Source organism: Phacochoerus africanus, chromosome X (assembly GCF_016906955.1).
Source record: "Phacochoerus africanus isolate WHEZ1 chromosome X, ROS_Pafr_v1, whole genome shotgun sequence".
Taxonomy (NCBI): domain Eukaryota; kingdom Metazoa; phylum Chordata; class Mammalia; order Artiodactyla; family Suidae; genus Phacochoerus; species Phacochoerus africanus.
In genome coordinates this window covers 129,615,073-129,637,134 of record NC_062560.1, presented here as the reverse complement: position 1 = coordinate 129,637,134, position 22,062 = coordinate 129,615,073, and the positions used below count along the sequence as shown (strand labels likewise).

General features: G+C 42.4%; 1 protein-coding gene across 2 annotated transcripts; it reads right to left on the bottom strand.

Annotated features, from left to right (window-relative positions):
* Nucleotides 1-90: 90 nt before the first annotated feature.
* VBP1 (VHL binding protein 1) lies at nt 91-20,702 on the bottom strand. Of its 2 annotated transcripts, none has more exons than XM_047764560.1 (6): nt 20,566-20,702; nt 16,704-16,828; nt 7,737-7,803; nt 6,418-6,516; nt 3,371-3,509; nt 91-1,158 (listed from the first exon to the last, which is right to left on the bottom strand). In XM_047764560.1, the coding sequence occupies exons 1-6, from the start codon at nt 20,656-20,658 to the stop codon at nt 1,088-1,090; spliced, it is 594 nt and encodes a 197-aa protein (XP_047620516.1). In that variant the 5' UTR covers nt 20,659-20,702; the 3' UTR covers nt 91-1,087. The 2 variants fall into 2 exon arrangements, with proteins under 2 accessions (XP_047620516.1, XP_047620518.1); XM_047764562.1 differs by lacking the exon at nt 20,566-20,702 and adding an exon at nt 20,179-20,269.
* Between the last annotated feature and the right edge of the window lie 1,360 nt (nt 20,703-22,062).

Genomic DNA, 22,062 nt, shown 5'->3' with positions numbered 1-22,062 from the left:
CTAGTTATATGTGCAACTGAATAAACTGTACAAATATGTGAAACGACCCATGTTAATTTTAGAAAGAATCATGAAAAAAAGGTGCTGTGCCACAGTTTTAACTTCACTGTTTTAATATCATGAAGTACAAGTACAAAACATTGTACAAGTATACTCTTCGCTACACAGAGATGGAAGAATACATGTGTTTTTACCAGAATCTCTATCGCCAAGTACTAGCCACTGTGCCAGCGGCTTTCCACAGGGCTTTTCTGCTACTCTCATGAAGTTTTACCATGAATAAAAAAGCTCACAACTTGTTTAAACTATTGCAGAGATTTACATTTATCTTAATATTTCTGTTCAGCTGCTTTGGAGAACTGTTAAGAAATATAAAATCACCTTAGGCAAGAGTTTTGAGTGGGTAATTTTGTTTTTTCATCTTGGCCTTTATGCTGGCATTGCAAAGGCTCTGTGCACTTATATCGGGTTAGAAAAAGTGTTGTCTCGATAGCCCTCTAACTGTTTATAGGAACGCAAATTACCATGTCCTAAAAAGTACAGAATATTATAATGGTTATTGACTAAGCTGTAATTCATATAACTCCATTTACATAAGACACATAACAGCAACAGAGGATCGTAAAGGCCCACATGTACTAAAGAAAAACCAGTTTTCAAATATTCAAACTGTTTTTCCTACCTCTGAACTGGTTTAACCACACTAAGTGAGAGTAACACTAGCCAATAAAGAAAAAGTAAACTGTGCTAAACTGTCCAGAAATCAGCTTCCATAGCATACCTGACAGTTTTCAGCCATTTCGGTTCAGACCTTTCTTAGGACAAACAAACAAACAAACAAAAATGATGAAAACAGCACTGACTCTGTTGGAAATGAAAAAAAAAATAAAAATACTGCTAATTTCATAAAATATTTGAAACTAATTTTGTTTTATAAATAAATAAAGTGGTGTTATCTTTTTTTCAAGTTTAATTATCATTCTTGCTGTTAAAAATCATTTAAAGTTATGTCAACCTTTAAGGATAAACTTTGGGGTATTTAAAATAACATGTTTGGAAAACTGAACCATATTTTTAATTGCCAGCATTATGCTTTGTTCTTGGTAGAATCATCTTTGTTTCTTCTTTTCACATCCCAATTATAAACCCTGGCCATATCTGCAAGAATTGTCAAAGAAAATGCAAATGCAATTCTAAGATAACATACGTGATGACCAAGTATTCATTCACACACTGAATCAAAGACAGAAATCACACACACAAAATACTAGAGACAAGTCGTATCACGAGCCACCTTGCTATAGTATCATTTGCCAAGAAGAGACGAAACAAATTCCACAAAAACCAAGTCAGGGTTTCAGATCAGTAATTGCTTAGCATATCTAGTCAAGTACAGTTTTATATTTAACAAATATGTGCTTGACACTCAAGAGTTTTAACGACAGTCCATCATGCATGAAATTTCAGAGACTGTTCAAACCATACCCTGACATGTCATAATTATGTATGACACGTAATAATTTAAATTATTACACTTTTAATTATCACTGATTTTACCTCACCCTCTGCTCGGTTGCACAGGACACTCACCCAATTTATTCAGTGTCTGCATCTTTTCCCTTCCACGAGCACCGCCCAGTGTAGGCCTTTGCTTATCCATTACTTCTTTCAGGGATCATGCCTTTGGTGGTGTATCCGGAAAGTCATCACTGGACTGAAAGTCACCTAGATTTGCTCCAATGTTATGTTGCCAGTTTTTGTCTCTGAACGAAGTCTCCATGTTACCAGTCACACGCCAACCCCTGCTCTAAGCCTCAACAGGCCTGCCTTCCCCTCACTCAACCACTCAACACCTGTCACGTGGTCTGTGCTGGGAGAAGAGAGGAAGTGGAGCTCCCACACGTGAAGAGCTCCCAGTCCGGCATGAAAAACAAAGTACTATGTGCAAAGTGCTAAGTAAGCACAAAGGACCAACAAACCCCCTGAGACAATGGGAAAAGTTCAGAACTGTTCTGCTGCTTGTGCCAAAATATGAAAGATAAAAAGAAGCAACCTAGGTCAACAAGAGGAAATCAGTCCCGGCAGGAGGCACTGACTGTGGAAGTACAAAAGGCATGGCACACACGGGGGGTGAGAAGACCTGGCCGGGGGTGCACTGGGAGCAAGGAAGCCAGCAGCAGGAGTTCGGACTGGCTGGGCACAGCTCACAGAAAGCCCGTGTGCAGCCCTTCTACATAGCAAATACCCCTGAAGTATTATAACCAGAGGAATAAAAAGAAAGAAGCATGACTCAGTAAATTCATGGTAGAGATAGTGCAAAGGACAGATGGGAGAAAAAGACTAGAAAACTACTGAGTCTAGGCTCTAGAAGGCCAAAATGTGAGAGATTTACAAGGGAAAGTTGACAACAATCTGGTGCCTGGTTGGCTTCCGCTGATAAAAAAAGAGAAGCATGAAGGTCGACTCCCAGGTTTCTGTCTTGGGCGACTGTGTGAGGCCCAGGACTGCGCCAGGAACCAGGAGGAGAGACAGGTCAGAAAGAAAAGGCCTCCTCTCTGCCGACATAAATCCTACACTACCTTCGAAAACAGTCTTAAGTTCTATCTTCTCAAAGCCCATTCTGAACTAATTCTAGCTCACATCTATCTTTCCCTAACTTTGAATTGCCTTGGTATTGAATATATGAAATGAACCTACTTATATTTTACTATAAAATCATCACTTAGTTGTTTTACGGAGCAATACTTTGCCCCATGCAACTTAGCACAGTTGCAGGAGACCCTTAATAACCAACTGTGGAATTACACTACTTCATTAGCTATGAAGATGTCTTGAGAAAATATCTGAAAGAAAAATACTCATTTTGCTAAACTGAATTTGCTGTTTTCACACTTTCCCACTTCAAATTCAGATCAATCTGTAAATTTATTTATTAGTTCTAAATATGTCATTTACCACTCTCATAAAATCTGCAACTTAACAGTAGTCTAAGAATAAGAACATTATTGGAGTTCCCCTTGTGGCTCAATGGTTAACGAACCTGACTAGCATCCATGAGGACGTGGGTTCGATCCCTGGCCTTGCTCAGTGGGTTGAGGATCTGTCATTACGTGAGCTGTGGTGTGGGCTGCAGAAGCAGCTGTGATTGTGCACTGCTGTGGTGTAGGCCGGCAGCTGCAGCTATGACTCAGCCCCTAGCCTGGGAACCTCCATATGCCACGGATGCAGCACTAAAAACACAAAAGACAAAAAAAAAAAAGAACATTCTTCTCACTAAAGCAATGCAGGTAAGAATGTTAAAAACATCTTTCTTCCTTCCTCCCTTTGCCCTTTTTCTTTTTCTTTCTTTTTTTTTTTTGAGAAAGGATACTGACTTCCGTTGTAGTAAATTGATCTCGAAGAAAGTCGAGGTCTTCCTCAAGAGAATCAAGGTTCTTTGTGGCAGTTGACAAATTCTTTTCCAACAATGCCTGAGCTTCATCGATATCATATTCAAGCATTACATTAGCCTGAAGAGAGAAAATCATGACAATTACTAAACATTCACCTGGTCTTTATCCATTAAAGCAGGGGCTGGCAAACTACTGCCCCTGAGTCAAATCCAGCCAGAGGCCCTTCGTCCTAAGTTTTACTGAAACCCGGCTAGTCTTTTTTTTTTTTTTTTAACGGCCACACCTGCAGAATATGGAAGTTCACAGCAATGTAGGATCCAAGCTGCATCTGCAACCTACGCTGCAGATGGCGGCACCTTGCGGCATCACCAGATCCTTAACCCACTTGAGCAAGGGCAGGGATCAAATCCGCATCCTCATGGATACTAGCCGGGTTCTTAACTCACTGAGCCACAGTGAGAACTCCTGAAACCCAGCTGTTCATTATTCACTTACACTTTCATGCCATGGTGGCAGAGCTAAACACAAGTTGTAACAGAGACTGCATGGTCTGCAAAAACCAAAAATATTTACTCTCTGGCCTTTTACAGAAAGTTTATTGACTCCCTGGGCTAGAGAATATATTTACTTCTCATAAACCCTAGTGAGGCAAGTTATCTTCTTCATAGCTAAGGAAACAGGCTCTGGGAAATCAGGTTACTTATTCTTTTGCTTATGGAGTAAATAAATAGAAGAATAAGGATAAGAATCACTATCTTTAGTTACCAAATACTATCTTATCTACTAAGTCCATCGTGACACTATTTATAGTATTACATCTGAATCAATGTAAATAGTCATTTCTGAGCTGAAGATACAATAATTTAAAAGTTTTCAAAGGTAGACCATTATCTATATTTGATCCATTAAGACAAACAGCTAGCTTTTATCGCCCCCTCCCCACCTCCCACGCCAGCCACTAGGGGTGAAGGCAAGATGACTATGTCTGGAATTCTGAGGATCCAGAGTGACCACATGCACACTGAAGGGGGCGAACCACACCTTTCCCAGGTCTGAGCTCTTCTAATCTGACTTCCTCCTGGGTATTTCTTGAATCCCTCTCCCCATCTGACAAATGGAATTTAAAAATTACTCAAAGGATTATTTTAAGAATTAAAAGAGACAACATGAAAGTATTTAGTGCAAATTAGGTGCTACATAAATACTTATGTATTTATGAATATACCAATCCATGATAATTAGAAAACTGTATAAAACTTCAGAGAGGACAAAAATATTCAAGGAAAAGGAAATGTCTCTCCAAACCCAGGCCCCTAATCTCATTCTTCCATCAATTACTGATGCTTCTTAGAACTTTTTTCCCGAAAATGTCTACACATTGCTTACTTTTAACAAGAAAAAATATACAATACTTATGTTTAATGATTATATTCATTCACATAATTCTTCATTTATGTCAAAAAACAGTAATCATTCATTCGGGAAGTACCCTGCGCCAAGTATTTCTCCTTCGTTGATTCACTCCCGAAGCACCGCCTTATCAGTCTCTCTACCCGATGGCCTAACAGACTTCTCAAGACTAACATGCCCAAAACACAACTCTAAGTCTGTTAGTCTTCTGCCTGGGAATCTGTTAGTCCTTTTCCTGCTATATGAGTTACAAATATTTTTCCTGTTCACTGTCTTTGACCTTGCTAGGGTCTTTGAATTTTTAGGCCTAAAAAAGCATCCTTATTCCAGGCTTACAAAGTAAGTTACCAATGACTTGCCTAGAACTCTGACGGCATCAGTATTTCAGGCTAAGTATGTGATCCATTGGGAATTCATCCTCATGTGAGGTGGCCTCCAGCCACAGTTCTCACCAGAGCGCTCCTTGCGGCCCCAGTCCAATTTATGGAGTCATCTTATGCCCACCCACTGATGACATGTGCCCAAGGGGAAGGAGAAACCAATGAGGATAACCCCTGGGATGTCAGCTACTGGGTGGATAGCTGCTCCATTTATAAAACAAAACCAAACAAGGATGGAAATTATGGTTGTAGAATTAAATGTACAAACTAAAAATATTACAGCCAACAAAAATCAGGAGGAGGAACTAAGGGTTTCTGTGTATGAATCTGCTCAGGACCTCCCAGTAGGGAGGGTCTTGCTACATCGGATGGGAACCTGCCTGAGGCAACAAGAACTAAGGACAGCTAGCTGGACAGGTGGAATTGGCTCTTGGCTGGTTGGTCAAGGGACTGAGAGAAGTAAGATTTAAAAAATCACAGACAAGGCCCATGAAATTGTCAAAACTGAAAAAAAAAAAAAGGATTTAAAGAATGGGTTCTAGGTTTGGACGTAAAAAGACAGAAGACAAAAAATAAAAAATTTTTTTAAAAAAATGGGTTCTACGAGTTCCCGTCATGGCTCAGTAGTTAACAAATCTGACTAGGAACCATGGGGCTTTGGGTTAGATCCCTGGCCTCACTCAGTGAGTTAGGGATCTGGCGTTGCTATGAGCTGTGGTGTAGGTCACAGAAACGGCTCAGATCCAGCGTTGCTGTGGCTGTGGTGTAGGCCGTCAGCTACAGCTCCAATTCAACCCCTAGCCTGGGAACCTCCATATGCGGCCCTAGAAAAAGACAAAAAGAAAGTGGGGGGGGGGTTCTAACCTTAAGGTTTTTTTGTACTCTTTCCCCCCTTAAGTTTAGAGAGATCCTTCTTGAACTAACAAACTCTTATGATAAAGAAACACTAGGGGAGGTTCAACAGTACCTTCTATTTTACTTACACTTAGGAGAGAAAGCATTAGCTGAAGGGGAAGTAGGGTTTTGATCACTTTTGTTTTGACTGGGAGAGACGTGAGCATGTCTGCGCGGCAACCTTCATCACACTCCTGATCCCCTCCGAACGCCACGCCTCCATTCCTCCCAGTCGAGGGAGACGGGCACTGTACACAGCTTGAACACCGCTACCGCGCGGGGGAAAGCACACTGGCTTGCCAATGTCAGCCAAGGAAGCTATGGCGGTTACATCCACTTACCCCCAACCACAGACACACTTTATCAGTGGGAGGAACTGAAGCTTTGCAATACAGGTTATCTGCCAGTAAGAATCTGGTCTCCAGTGAACTGGTGGACTCCTTTAAAAAAAAAAATACAGTACTGTACACAGTACATTTTAACACCAAGGTTATAAGGGAGAGATGGCAGAGCTGACCCTAAGCCATTTACAACAGTACCACGGGACCACCATGCAAACTAAGCAGGGTGGTAGCAGAAAGCAATGCTGCAGCCAGGCGGCTGGGCACGGAGGCCGTGGGTTCTGGCTGGCTCCTTACTACACCTCTGAAGGCTGCGTATGTGGTGAGCGGAGTTTACACAAACATACAACAGTTCCTGGCACAGAGTAAGCTCTATACAAGAGATATCTGTTATTATTATTACTTCATCAGTGCTTCATGCTCAAGCAACTGGTTTTCTGAAGTCGCTTACACATTCATGATATAAAATAATGTACTAGAAAAAGGAGTTCCCGTCATGGCTCAGTGGTTAGCGAATCCGACTAGGAACCATGAGGTTGAAGGTTCGATCCCTGGCCTCGCTCAGTGGGTTAAGGATCCCCCGTTGCTGTGGCTGTGGTGTAGGTCACAGATGCAGCTCGGATCCCCCATTGCTGTGGCTGTGGTGTAGGCCGGCGGCTATAGCTCCGATTAGACCCCTAGCCTGGGATCCTCCATATGCCATGGGTGCAACCCTAGAAAAGACAAAAAGACAAAAAAAAAAAAGTACTAGAAATGGCTATTCTAATCAAGTTATAAATATACATATACTAAATATAAATATATAATATTTTAAATATAACATACTTATGAAATGTAATCTTTACAGCCTGTTTTTATTTAACAAATACTGGATTAAGACTCAGAAGATTTTCAAATCCAGTTCTGCTAGTAACTAACTACATGACACTGGTCTTTGCAAATGTTTCTTGGATTGTGAAATGAGAATCTGAAACATAACTTCTAAGATTCTTTGCAGCTCCGTTAAGTCTTCGATTCACTCCTTATTCTTAGGGAGAATAATAACAACAAAAGCATCAGATGCTGCTACCTCAAAATACGGCATTTTCTTTTTGTATTTAGTCCCCCAAGAAGTGTGGGCCTGAGAAGGAAAGCTGCCTTGGGGAGGAAAACACCCGTCTCCCAGCAGCACACTGTTTGGACATCAGCACGTGTGCTCAGGAAGGCAGACCGGATCTTCTAGCACAGTTCAAACACCAGTGAGCAGAGTCAAGGAACACGTGTCTCCCTCCACTCAAGCATCCGGGATCGCTCATATTGACAAACAAAAATGCACTTACTTTTTTCTTCTGCATGTATTTTAGAATTTCTAAAGTTTGCTTAATTTCAGGAATCTGACCTTTTAGCCTGTGAATAAGAAAAAGGTTAACTTAGTATTCTGCCACCAGGCCACAGTCTTATCTAGCTTTGCATTTTCTACTGATACATTTTGAGGGCAATTTATATATAGGAAATATTTAAGATATCCTAATACATTTTGCTTATTAAATAAGGTATTTCAGACATAAGTATTTACTAAAATATTTAGATATAATAGCAAATATTTATAGAATGCCTACTGTGTACAGATCTTGTTTTACATGTCAAATACCCCATCGTCAGTTAACAATTCTAGAGAAAATCATAGGTGATTTGAATTTAATTAAAACTGCATTTTAAATAGATTTTTAAAATAACATACATTCAAATATTTTTTAATCCAGTTATTTGTTTTCTTTCTTTTTTTTCTCATGGAGGTTCCCAGGCTGGGGGTCAAATCGGAGCCATGGCTGCTGGTCTGCGGTACAGCCACACCACCACCAGGCCCAAGCCGCATCTGCGACCTATACCACAGCTCATGGCAACACCAGATCCTTAATCCTCTGAGTGAGACCAGGGATCAATCCTGCAACCTCATGGTTCCTAGTCGGATTCATTTCCACTGCGCCACAATAGGAGCTCCTATTTGTTTTCTTATTGTTGAGTTTTGAGAATTCTTTTGTGTATTTTGGATGCCAGTCCTTTATCAGATGTGTCTTTTACAAACATTTTCTCCCAGTCTGTGGCTTATCTTTTCATTCTTTTCCAGAACAGAGGTTGCTAATTTTAATAAAGTCCAGCATATCAACTATCTCTTTCATGGATCGTTTTTGGTGTTGTATCTAAACAGAAATCACCACCCCCAAAGTCATCTAGTTTTTTCCTATGGTGTCTTCTAGGAGCTTTAAGTTTTGCAGTGTACATTCAGGCATGTGATTCATCTTAAGTTTTGTGAAATGTGTAAGGTCTATGTCTAGATTCATTTTGTGTGTGTGCAGATGCCCAGTTGTTCCAGGCTAGCAGATTTAAAACAAGGACCAAAGACATTAACAGATGTACCGAAGAAGGTACACAGACGGCAAATAAGCATATGAAAAGATGCTCCACCTCACATGCCAGGAGAGAAATGAAAATTTTAAAAAAAGAGAGAGCGAAGAAATGCAAATGAAGACCGCACGAGGAAGTTCCCATCGTGGCACAGTGGAAATGAATCCAAAAGGTATCCGTGAGGATGCAGGTTCAATCCCGGGCCTTGCTCAGTGGGTCGGGGATCCGGCGTTGCTGTGAGCTGTGGTGTAGGTCACAGACACGGCTCAGATCTGGTGTCACTGTGGCTGTGGCGTAGGCCGGCAGCTGCAGCTCTGATTCAACCCCTAGCCTGGGAACCTCCAAATCTGAGGGAGCAGCCATGAAAAGCAAAAAAACAAACGAACAAACAAAAAGACTGCAACGAGGCACCACTACACACCTATCAGAATGGCCAAAATCTGGAACACTGACAACACCAGATGCTGGTGAGGATGTGGAACAATGTGAATTCTCATCCATTGCCGGTGGAAACATAAAAATGATGCAGCCACTTTGGAAGATGTAGTAACACTAAACATACTCTTACTATGCAATCCAGCAGTCATGCTCCTTGGTATTCACCCAAAGGAGCTGAAAACAGAGCTCCACACAAAAACTGCACACAGATGTTTTTAGCAGCCGTAGTCATAACTGCCCAAACTTGGAAGCAACCAAGATGCCCTCCCTAGGCAAATGGAGAAACTGTGGTACATCCAGACAATGGAACAGTATTCATGCTAAAAAGAAATGACCTATCGAGGAAACTCAAACGCACATGACTAAGTGAAAGAAGCCAACCTGAAAGGGCTACATAGTGTATGATTCCAACTACGAGACATTCTGGAAAAGACCAAACTATGGAGACGGTGAAAGGATCAGTGGTTGCCAGGGATTAAGGAGGATCTAGCGCTGCGTGGCTGTGGTGTAGGCTGGCAGCTGCAGCTCCAATTCAACCCCTAGTCTGGGAACTTTCATATGCTTTGGCTGCAGCCCTAAAAAAAAAAAAAGAAAGAAATAAGAGATAAAAACATGCTTAAAACACTGGAAGTCAGACTTAGGGAAGAATGAAACGTTGTTTTTTTTTTTTAGCTCTTTTTTTAAATGATCAGAAGCTGCCCAAGGCTTTCAAGTGTTTTGTATGGAAAAATGTGCAAAAACAGTTATCCGGGGTTCCTTTCAAATCACACTGTAATTTGTAACAAAACAGACTAAGGATAAAAAAACAAAGCTACGGTGATATTTAAATTTCGTTTACATGCTGATCTTCAATAACATTTAGTGAAATATGATAATGAAAATGTACCTGCTAAATCATATAAAGAAGTCACAGCATGGGTGAAGGCTAACACAGCACACTTTATTATACCCTGTGCTTAAAAAATAGTATCACTAGCTGCTAAAACAACCCAGTGAATAATCTAGAAACACACACTTAGCATTGATTTTTTTTTTAAATTAGGTTGAAAGCCAATGCTCTGTGAACTCTTTACAGTTCAATACGGATGTTGGAGATCTCTTCAATGTTGCTTATTTTTGCGTACGTTAGTATAGGTAAATGCTCGCAAGATGTAGATGCGTTCATTTATAAGATATCTGATACATATATAACATAAGTACATTCAGATTAAGTTTTTTTGGTCACGTAAATTATTTCTATGACATATTTTTAAATGTATAAAATATGACATGTAATAGATAAGCTATGAGGCATGTTAATGAATCAAGCAGCTGCAACCCTGGCCAACTTAGGAACCAGACCACCAAGGCCGCTGTGCATGTCTGAGCAATATACCTCTCCCCAAGCCGGCTCTGTCCCAAAAGGCAGCATCTCTCTTGAACTGTGTGTTCACAGTCCCTTTTCTACGTTTTTCAAACAGTTTCATCACATTTATGCATATCTTTAAGCAAAATATTCTTGGCTAGTTTCTTAGCATAATACATATAGTCTCATGCTGCATGCATTTTGCTTTATAACCCAATTAGGTTCCTAAGATTCGTTCATTCATTTTCACTGCTATGTAATATCCATTTACGAATATAACACAACTTGTTTACCCACTCTCCTGTCAATGGACACTTGGGGTAGTTCTAGGTCTTTGCTATTACATGAATGACAGAAATCTCTAGATCCTGGGAATAGGTAGGACAGTGAGGGGGAGACAGCAGCTTAGAAAGGAAATGGATCAAGTCTTCAAATGGGGGGGTTAAGGCTAAGACCAAAGGGTAACTTTCTAGGTGTTTTTCCTCCCTCTAAATTGCCCTGGGCAAATCACATTACCTACTCCATCACCGCTACAGGGCGGAAAAAGAGTCAGAATGGCCAGAGGCGGGGAGAAGGTCAGGGAAAGGAGATGAGAAGACAAGTACTGGCCCCCGACAGTTCCCTCTCCCCATTCCCACCTCCAGGGGAGATGACAGTGAAAACAGCCGAAGACAGGGGAACAAAAAGAATCTCCCAGAGGCCAAGGCACCTGATGGCAGAGAAGGAGCATTTGGCCAATAGCTGTGCCACACAGACCGTATCAGCAGCAGCATTCTTCCTAACCCTACCCACCAGGAGGGACTTGAATTACTCATACACCCACACGCCTTACTGGCTGAAGTAACCGATATTCCTGAGGGAATACAGGCTAACAGGAAAAATAAATGATAATCGGACAAATTCAACTACACAATAACATAAAGGATATAAACTGTACAACCTCTACCAGATGAAACAAAAGCAAATACTAAGAGATTATACAGTGAGTATTTTAAAAATACCTCCAAGAGAAAGGACATGATATTGCTAATGTGAAGAAGAAACATGTAGCTATAAGAAGAACCAACCAGGGCTCCCAATGTGGCTCAGGAGTAACAAACCCAACTAGCACCCATGAGGACCAGCAGGTTCGATCCCTGGTCCCGCTCAGTGGGTTGGGGATCCTGCGTTGCTGTGGCTGTGGTATAGGCCAGCAGCTGAAGCTTTAATTAGACCCCCAGCCTGGGAACCTCCATATGCCCCAGATGCAGCCCTAAACACACACATACAAAAAAGAGGAATCAACCAAAACTACTAGGTAGGTACAAAAAATGTAATGGTTGAAATAAAGAACTCATGAATATCCATTTAATTGCCAAAAGACAAATTACCAAAGTCAGCAGAAGAGAAGAAACAAAGAGAAAGGGAAGGCAGAATTAGAAGAGTCGACATCCCTATTAACAGGAATCCCACAAAGAGAGAAGGAAAAAAATTAACAGATGATAGAAAAAAATGATAATCGCAAAATTTCCCGTTAGAGAATGATAAGGAACATACAACTAATTCATGCATTAAAGAGGTCACCACAAGAGAATTATGAAATATTATATAACTCCGACACAGCTGAAGGTAAAATTAAGGACAAATGATGGTCTGCAAGAAACATTTTACAACATATATAAAGAAAAGTTAGGAGTTCCCGTCGTGGCTCAGTGGTTAACGAATCTGATTAGGAACCATGAGGTTGCAGGTTCGATCCCTGGCCTTGCTCAGTGGGTTAAGGATCCAGTGTTGCCGTGAGCTGGGGTGTAGGTTGCAGATGCAGCTTGGATTCCGTGTCGCTGTGGCTCTGGCATAGCCTGGTGGCTACAGCTCCGATTCGACCTCTAGCCTGGGAACCTCCATATGTCGTGGGAGCGGCCCTAGAAAAGGCAAAAAGACAAAAACAAACAAACAAACAAAAAACCAGAGAAGTTAGTTAGTATCCAAACTACACAGTCATCTGCTGCAAAACAACTCAAAATCAAGCACAAAAACGGTTTCTGTTGCATAGCTGATATCACAGAGGTGAGGGAAATTCCAGAAAAAAAGTAAAAGGGAATAAAAGCTTTGAGTTGAATAGTGAGGACTAGAGAAAAGTAGGTGCCAGTACCAGCAGCAGACCTGAGCCTGGGCCCCTGACTCACAGCTCAGTGGGGGAGCTCTCCTATTAAGTGAAAGAACTTCTAACGGGCCTCAAGTGGTCCAAGGCTGATACAGACTCACAGCTCACAGCAAAAGAAAAATCTTCTGTGGATAAAAGCAATCCACACAGGTAACCATGGTTACAGGAAGCTGACAGTTAGTTAAGAAAGAGTTTGAGACAGATATGCTCACATAGACAACTTATAGTGAGATAAAAGCGATGGTGGAGCTCCCTGGTGACTCGGCAGGTTGAGGATCCAGCATTGTCACTGTGTGCTCTGGTTACAGCTGCGGTGCAGGTTTGATCCCTGGCCCGGGAACCTCCACATGCCGCAAATGTGGCCAAAACAAAAACAAACAAAACAAAAAACCAAAAGAGATGATCTTGAAAGTATCCAAAAAAAAAAATTACTTTATCTAAAAAGATAGGCTGGATTTTATATAGGGTTAAACTCACCAAGAAGACATAATTTTCTGTTTTTGGTTATGCCTGTGGCATGCAAAAGTTCCTAGGCAGGGGTCGAACCCACACCACAGCAGCGGCCTGAACCACTACAGTGACAACGCCAGATCCTTAACCTGCTACACCACAAGAGAACTCCAAGAAGACATAATTTTCAAACTGCATACACTGAATAAAACAGACTAAAAAGCTTTAAAAAAAAAACAAACAAAAAAAAAGGAATTCCCATTGCGGTTCACTGGGTTAAGGACCCGATGTTGCCTCCCTGAGGATGCAGGTTTGATACCTGGCCTCACTCAGTGGGTGAACAGCATTGCCACAGATGCAGCTCAGATCTCAGATCTGGCCTTCCTGTGGCCCAATTCGACCCCTAGCCCAGGAATTTCCATATGCTACAGGTGCCTCAGTAAAAAGGGGGGGGGGGAAAGGATACAAATTGTTTCAGGTTAAGATGGCAGCAGACCAGCACTCCTACCTCTAGCTGTTCAAGTAGCCAGAGAAAATACACACTTCCTCAGTAACAAGGCAGCAGACAGCTGTTGAGGTGAGAGGAACTACAGGGCTAATCCTGCAAGGGAACAAACTGAGGGGTGAGCTGATTTCTTGCAGCCACTTTTACCAAATAGTATGTGAAGGGACATTTCTCTTTATAGAAGTATGCCAACTTACTAATAAGTAAAAAATAAATAACTGAATTAAAACATCGTCATTTTGCAACTCATAATTAATGGATCTAGGCAGTGAGTATCATCGTAAGAGAACTAGATACTACCTGACTCTTAATGGAAAAGCAATGTACAAACCTACAAAGCACTGTTGACCAAAAAAAAAAAAGAAAGAAAGAAAAAGAACGTGTGACTGATCAAGACTGCAGATACAACTATCAATGTACAAAACAGAAAGGGCAAAGAAACATGCTTGAAAATCCCATGACTGCTTCGAAATTTAGCAGCATACTTCTGAATATCCCATTAATTACAGATCTAAGCGTGAAAGATAAAACAACAAAGCTTTGAGAACAAAATACTAAGAATATCTTCACAAACTTAGGTTATTTCTTCAACAGGATACAAAAGGCAATAAACATTAAGGGAAAAGACTGTTAAATCAGAGTACATTAAAATTAAAGTGCTGAGTCAAACAGTATGTCTGCAGTGTATCTATTTAAAAACATAAAGAAATTGGAAGCCTACCATATACCATACATAAAAATAAATTTCTGATGGCTTAAGAAGTTAGATGTGAAAAGGAACATTTTAAGGCTTTTAGAAGAAAACAGAGTTCCTGTCGTGGCTCAGCGGTTAGCGAACCTGCCCATGAGGACTCGGGTTCCATCCCTGGCCCCGCTCAGTGGGTTAAGGATCCAGCGTTGCCGTGAGCTGTGGTGTAGGTCACAGATGCAGCTTGGATCCCATGTTGCTGCAGCTGTGGCGTAGGCCGGCAACCATAGCTCCGGTTCAACCCCTAGCCTGAGAACTTCCATATATCGCAGGTGCAGCCCCCAAAAAGCAAAGAACTACTCATCAAAAGAATCGAAAGGGAAATGAAGATACATTACAAAAGAAAAATGTCTCATACATATAACCTAAAAGGACTAGTGTCCAATATATAAAGAATTCCTACAAATAAAAAGACAACCAACTCACTATTAAAATGGATAAAACTCTTCACAAAAGTTCTCCATATCTGTTGTCTCTAATTCTATCATTCTCTTTTGAACCACTGTTCCCGTCCAGATGAGCAGTGACTTCCACTTTGCTGAGTCCATTCTCAGTCCTTATCCCACTGAGGTGAGCCATCAGCAGCATTTGGCCCAGGCGATCATTTCCTCCTCCATGATACACTTTCTTAGCTTGGCTTCCAGAACCCTATGATCTACTGAGTCTCCCTAACTTCATACTGTTGCAATGCCCCGATCTGTGTTTTTACATAAACTCTGTTGGTGATGCAGCTCATTTAGACTCCGGCTTTAAATGACTCCCCAGTTTTTATCTCCAGCCCAGATCATTCCCGAAATACAATCATTTAATTGCAAATAAGAAAAAATATCATATTCCCACCACCCAAAGATTTTCAATGTTAATATAACATTAGTGTCCCTTCTTCCAGATGTTTCTGTGCACATATACATTTTTTCCAAAATGAGCATAGAGCGTTTTCTATTCTTTTTTCCATCAACTTTCATCTGTCCATGTCAACGACTTTTCATATCATGTAACACCCAGCCCTTATTCAAAGTTCCTCAACTGTCATCAAAATCAAATGGGAAAATATATCTAAAAAATAAACTTTTTTATCTTTGCAGAAGTGGTACCCTCATGCCCAGACCACCCTTCCTCACTTTAGTTTGCCTCCGCACTCATAACCAGCCTTCAAAGTTCTACGCAGCCGTCTGCTCCTCTCGGAAGCTTCCTGAGCCCTTTGTACCCTTCAGATCACACCTTCCCCTGTTGTGCTATTAGCTCACTGCTCTGCACCACAAGCACCCTGACTGCATACTTATTTACATACCTATCAGGCCCCTATAGACTATGTCACTGTTGATACAAAGCAGATACTAGACCTTCTTTCACCCAAAAGAATATCTGGTACCTATGAGGAATTCCAGAAATATTTAACTGCCAGAAGAATGCTGGCACCTGTGCATAGCAGATCCATAAATATTCATTACTATGAACTGACTTCATAAGCTACTATAAAAATATAGGGGAATACAGGATTGAGAGCAAGGGTACTTTTGTCCTATGTCTATTAGCTATGAAGTCTTAGGAAAGTCATAACCTCAGCAAAATGAAAAGGAAGAACCAGACATTTAAGATGCTATGATCCTAGAGGCCTTGGAATTAAGGACCTCAATATTCTTTCTATTATGTTTCCATAAGCATATTTAGACTGACAACACCAAGTGCTGGCGAGAATGAGGAACTCCATAAATTGCTGGTGGCAGTGCAACCTGGTAGAGCCACCTTGGAGGACGACTTCTGGCAGTTTTTTACAAGATTAAACATACATTTGCCATACACGTCAGCAATTCCACCCCTAGGCAACCCAGGAGAAATGAAAGCATATGTCCACACAAAGACTTAAGACCAAATGGGAAAACAACCCAATGTCTATCAACAGGCAAACAGACAAAAAACAGACCAAAATTGTGGTTACATCCACATACAATGAAAAATGACTCAGCACTAAAAAGAAACTAATTTACTGACACAACACCACACCATGGTGAAAATAATCATAACAGTGGTTATCTCTGGGAGTGGGCAGGGTTGGCAGGAAAGGGGCGGGAGGGAACTTCCTGGGGTAACAGAAATGTCCTATATGTATTGATCTGGGCAATGGTTACACAAGTGGATATGTTTATCAAAATTCATCAAACTGAATAGCCAACACATAGACATTTTATTTGTATGTAAATTATGTTTTGATCTTTTAAAAGTTTAAGCCACACAATATTAATTTTAAAAACGTAATCCTTTTTGCACTTACCTCCTTTTCTTTTGAGCAAGGTTGAGCTCCATAAACTTATACTTCTGGTACTGTTCATCCAGCTTCTTCAGTACTGTATCTGCAGTCTCATTCCCAGGCTGTTTCATGAAGGAATCTACATCTTCCTTTAAGAGCAAAAGAAAACATTACAAATTTGAGAATTTATACCTCTGATTTTTGCTTTAAGTTTTGGTTTTTGTTTGGTTTTTCAGGTTTTTTTTTTTTTTTTTGTCTTTTTAGGGCCGTACCCACGGCATATGAAGGTTCCCAGGCTAGGGGTTAAATGGGAGCTACAGCTGCCAGCCTACACCACAGCCACAGCCACGCCAGATCCGAGCCTACACCACAGCTCACGGCAATGCCGGGATCCTGAACCCACTGAGCAAAGCCTGGAATCGTACCCGCAACCTCATGGTTCCTAGTCAGATTCGTTTCTGCTGCGCCACGACGGGAACTTCCTAAGTTTATTTTTAAGACAGAAAAAGAGCCTGTGTTTCTCTTTCTCCAAAAGCTTGCTTTTAACTAAGAAAGAAGCAGTTATAAAAAGCTAGAGGCCATTTCAGAGAGCGCACATACACTGTGTATGTAAGTTATTCCTCTTCCACCTTCCTCTTTTTATTTACATACAAGGAAAGAAAGATGACCTTGTCTGCTTTATGCATCCTCCATGGAGCACTTGCAGCCACAAAAATGACTCGACAGGTTGTATGCCAAAGTTACCAAATTTTTTTTTTTGTCTTTTTGCCATTTCTTGGGCCACATCCATGGCATATGGAGGTTCCCAGTCTAGGGGTCCAATCGGAGCTGTAGCCGCCAGCCTACACCACAGCCACAGCCACAGCAACGCGGGACCCTTAACCCACCGAGCAAGGCCAGGGATCAAACCCGAAACCTCATGGTTGGTTCCCAGTCGGATTCATTAACCACTGAGCCACGACAGGAACTCCCAAAATTATCAATTTTATTACTTAAATTTTTAATTAAACAAGTGCTACCATAGAAGTCATGCTAAATATGGTCATTGGGTTCCCAAGACAAGCCACAAATGCCTCCTTAAGTATGAAGTGGTTGAAATAAAGTAAACCTAAAGGGCAAACAGAAGGATCTTCTGTTACAGGAATAATTAAGCAAAAGAAAAGCAATAAAACCAAACGGCATTTTTTTTCTTTAATGTATTCTACACATGCTGGGTCCTTGAAGAAAAGCTTGTTAATTAGATAAGGATCAGGAATAGGTGAAACTACATGGAAACTTTAAGGAGACTTTATAAGAGCCTTCCAATGGTTTAAAGAACCTTAGTCCTTCACTGTAAGTAAGTTAAATTCAAAAATCTTACAGTTTATGGGATCTTTAAATCATTATTCTTATCCATGCTTACTAGCTATAAGGGAATATTTTAGCCAAAACAAGACAAGAAGAAAAAGGAAGAGAAACACAGCAAGGGAGTGAATTATGAAGCCATCAAGCTAGACACAGTAAAAGAAATTGAAAAGGTGAGGCTGAGGCGATGGCTGAGTCGTGCATGTAAAATGGAGATAGCATCTTCCTAGAAGGATCATTGTAGGAAGAGACTGAGTGAAGTCGAAGTTTCTAGCACATGTTATTAGGAGGTTAGACTCCAGCAAGAAGAATTAACTACAGCAGCACAGGTTTATGGTTAGAAGACAGGGGCTGCCTGTTTTGAATGCTGACTTCATCACATACTAGATGTACTGACCTCGGGGAAGTTATTAAACCTTTTGCTTTGTCTCAATTTCCTCATCTGCAAAATGAAAAAGAGGTAACCTCCTCACAGGGGATCAAGTGAGTTTAGCATGTGTAAAATACCCAGAAGGACATACAACAGCTACTAGTAAGTGTTCAACAAACATTAGCTATGTCTACAGCACAACGTGTGAAGGGAACAGAAGAAAGTGCCAAGAAGTCTGTCTTGGAGTGATGGTCTGCCTTGGAGATAAGGCAATAGAGATACAAACCAAACTAGGGTACTGCCTCCTATCATCACAGAAACTAATATATATTAAGCATCTACTTGCAATACTGAAAGCACATTCTGTTTCTCGTGGAAACTCTCTAAGTATTGCTACCCCCTATTTCAGTTAAAGAAACAGAGGCTCAAAGTTGTAAAATAATACGTTCGAGGCTGAGCAGCAAGTGGGAAGTAGAGGCAGGATTCAAACTCTGGTCTATTTAGAAACCAATGTTCTTTATACTGTGCCGTGCTATTCTAACTACTTTGAGAAAATAAAAATATTTACATAAAATTTGGATTGGTTTTATCATTTGGTAGAAATTTTAAGGTCTAGAAAAAATAACCCATAACATTTTAAGGAAAAACGTATAAAGCCCTCAGATAAAGTTTATCCTTGTGAACCAGAGTGCTGAGCCCATGTCTCGCTGAGCACCATCACTGTAGTACTTTAAGGCACTACAGAAATTCAGCATCTGGTTATAAGCTTATACTATGTGTCAGGTACTGTGCCAGGATCAGGGGAAATGACAGTGAGCAAGACAACTACCTCATGTTCCTCCTGGTGGCAGAGCTTGACAGTAAGGAGAGGCTCTAGAGTCCTACAGAGGGCCCAAGTTCAAACCCTGGATAACTCTCTGGCACCCTGTGTGACTTGGGGCAAGTTACTCCAGGGCTCTGTGCCTCAGTTTCATCACCTACAAAATGAGAATAACAGTACCTGCCGCCTAGGGTTTTGTAACAGCATGAGGAAAGTGGCTGGTATTTAAGAAATTGTATCTCTAGTTAACAACTAGGTGGGAAATGAGGGTAAAGAAATAAAATGGCACAGCTCAGGGAGAAAAGACAAAATAAAGAAAACAGTACAAAACTGAATGGGCGCATGCAAATATGCATAGTGTACCTTAAGAGTGGCCTACATAAAAGAATAAATAAAATAAACGGGTCTTTTGAAGACTCTAAGATATGATTAACAAAAAGGTGGAGGAGATAAGGCAATAGAGGCACAAACCAAAAGGTCGAGAAACTTCCACAGAGATTTCATAGTTGTTCAGCCAGAAGTGAGTGGACAGAGACGGGTTATATTGGTCTGCAAGGGCCGTCAGGTCTTTTCTCATTATTGAAAGAGCTTTCAAATACTATTTCGAGAATTTTACGGAAGCGCAGGAGTGGAAGCGTCTACTTGCTTCTCTTTGTTTGGACTCGGGTTGGTCTCCCCATTCTGCGAAGCCTCCAAAATTGCATTCCCTGCTTCGCCTCTGAACTCCACCCGATTTATTCTCTACTAAGTTATTAGGACGACGTACCTACAAGCAAACAGGCTGTACAGTGGCCTTCTTTAGACACCCGCTGCCCACTGGCTAAAGCCTCCGTGCCTCAGCAGGACACACAAGGGCCTCACGTTCTCACCGACCCCACTTCCCCGCCACTCGGCTCCCCCAAGGCAACAGACCAGGTGCCATTTCCTACTTCCACACCTTAGCCCCAGCTCTTCTGCCTACTCACTGCATCCTGTCACCATGTGTACACCGCTCCCTCCAGCATCTACGCTGAGTCTCCAGCTCCTCGCCGCCTCCCTTTCTCCAGGCGGCACGGGAGGAAATCCCGCGTGGGGCGGGGAGGAGGGGCTGAGGGGCCGCCCCGCCCCCGCTCCCGAGTCCTCCGGGCCCCACGCCACCTTATCTGCTGGGGCCTCCTCGGACCGCGTGGCCCGAGGGCGGGTCCCAACACAGCTCAGGGCGTGCCGGCGCGGAGGTGGGAGAGGACGGAGCACTCTCTCAGGTCCTCCCGCTCAACTCCGTCCCCCAACGATCGAGGCCGGGGTCGGGGCCAGAAAGGAAACGGTCGCCCACCGCACAGAGCCAAGATACCGAGGACCGGCGTGCCTCTTACCACAAAAACGGCCTCAGGAATCCCTAGGTGGAGCCGCCGCCCGTTCCCTGCAGCCACTTCTCCCAAACCACAACCGTCCTTAGCGTCCGCCATCTTGGGGAAGCGAGCGCGCGACAAACTGCCTCTCGGGCTGCCAGCCGCCGGGGGACTGTGATTGGCTCGCTCACACCCGCAGGCCCGCCCCTCGCGTGTGAGTCTGCGCATTTATTGGCGCACAGGAAGCAGCCGCCCCTCTCCCTTCGGATGAAACTCCCGACCTATGGATGCTGATTGGCTGCGTACAGGTGAGTGACAGGCGCGGAAGGGCGGCTGAGGCGAAGCTGGCTCTGCAGCAAGGACCAATACCGAGTCCTGGGAAAAGGGGTTCCGGCGGTTTTGGGGGTGGGCGGGCTGGAGGACCCCGATGATCCCGTACCAAGCCGGGACATATCCCACTGCTACCCTAGAACAGGCAGCGCTCTCCAGAATAGCCTTCGCGAGGCGACACGATCCCTTTTGGAATACAAGCTAATCCGGAACCTAGACGTCGCCACTGGGCTTGGGTGTCCTTCTGGTCCCACCATCCTAGCGAGCTTCCTGACCCTTGAAGGGGACTTGCTTTATGCTTGCTTCCACAGGGAGCGGTGGCCTGATTCTAATAAATACCCTGTCCATTGCATCAAAATTTACCAAAAGCCACCTTTGATCAGCCTCTTACCACCCCTGCTCAAACGTTTTCAAAACTTCAGTGTACATGCAAAATCCTAAGAACTCTTCCAATGCTCCTAGGCCCAAGGACTTCCCCGACATCATCCACTGCTGCAACCGTTTGAAAGTAACTGCGTTATACAGGCCCAAGTACTTATTTTTCCATCTGTTTTCTGACATCTAACCACCATGTTTGCTCCTACGTTTGCTTGCACTCGAGTGCTTCACGGGGAAGCGGTGCTTCATCCACTCCTACGAAGCCTACCATAAGCCAGGCCCTTTCTGAATAAAGGATATGTCAGCTCCCTTACTTAGTGGGGACAAACATATAATAATAGCGATGGACATTTATTAAAAATGAACTATGTGCAAGTCACGGGGTCATGTTATTTAAACCCCTAGTTTGTAGACAACTAAAGGGACCCGAACAATCGGTAAGATAATATAATAAATGCTGTAACAGGCACATTTAGGGTAGGAAAGGAGCATTACCTAGGTCATATTTTAAAATGAGAATAACAAGGGTGTACTAACAAGGCTGCTGTAAAGATGAAATGAGATTATGTAAGTAGAATACCTAATAAGGATCTTGCCACACAGTAGGGCCGAAGTAGTGAGGAAACTGGGCGGGGCTGAGGAGGTGGGAAGAGAGAGGCAGGTGGACTGGAGAGAAGGGTGAAACTGCAAACCTAGGGGAGGGGGACCAGGAGGGTTAGGAAAGCTTGGGAAAAGAGGGCCTGAGGAGTGAGGAGGGAGGTGGGATGGAGGTGGGATACGGGGGAGGGGCTGAAGGAAAGGGGAAGGGGGCGG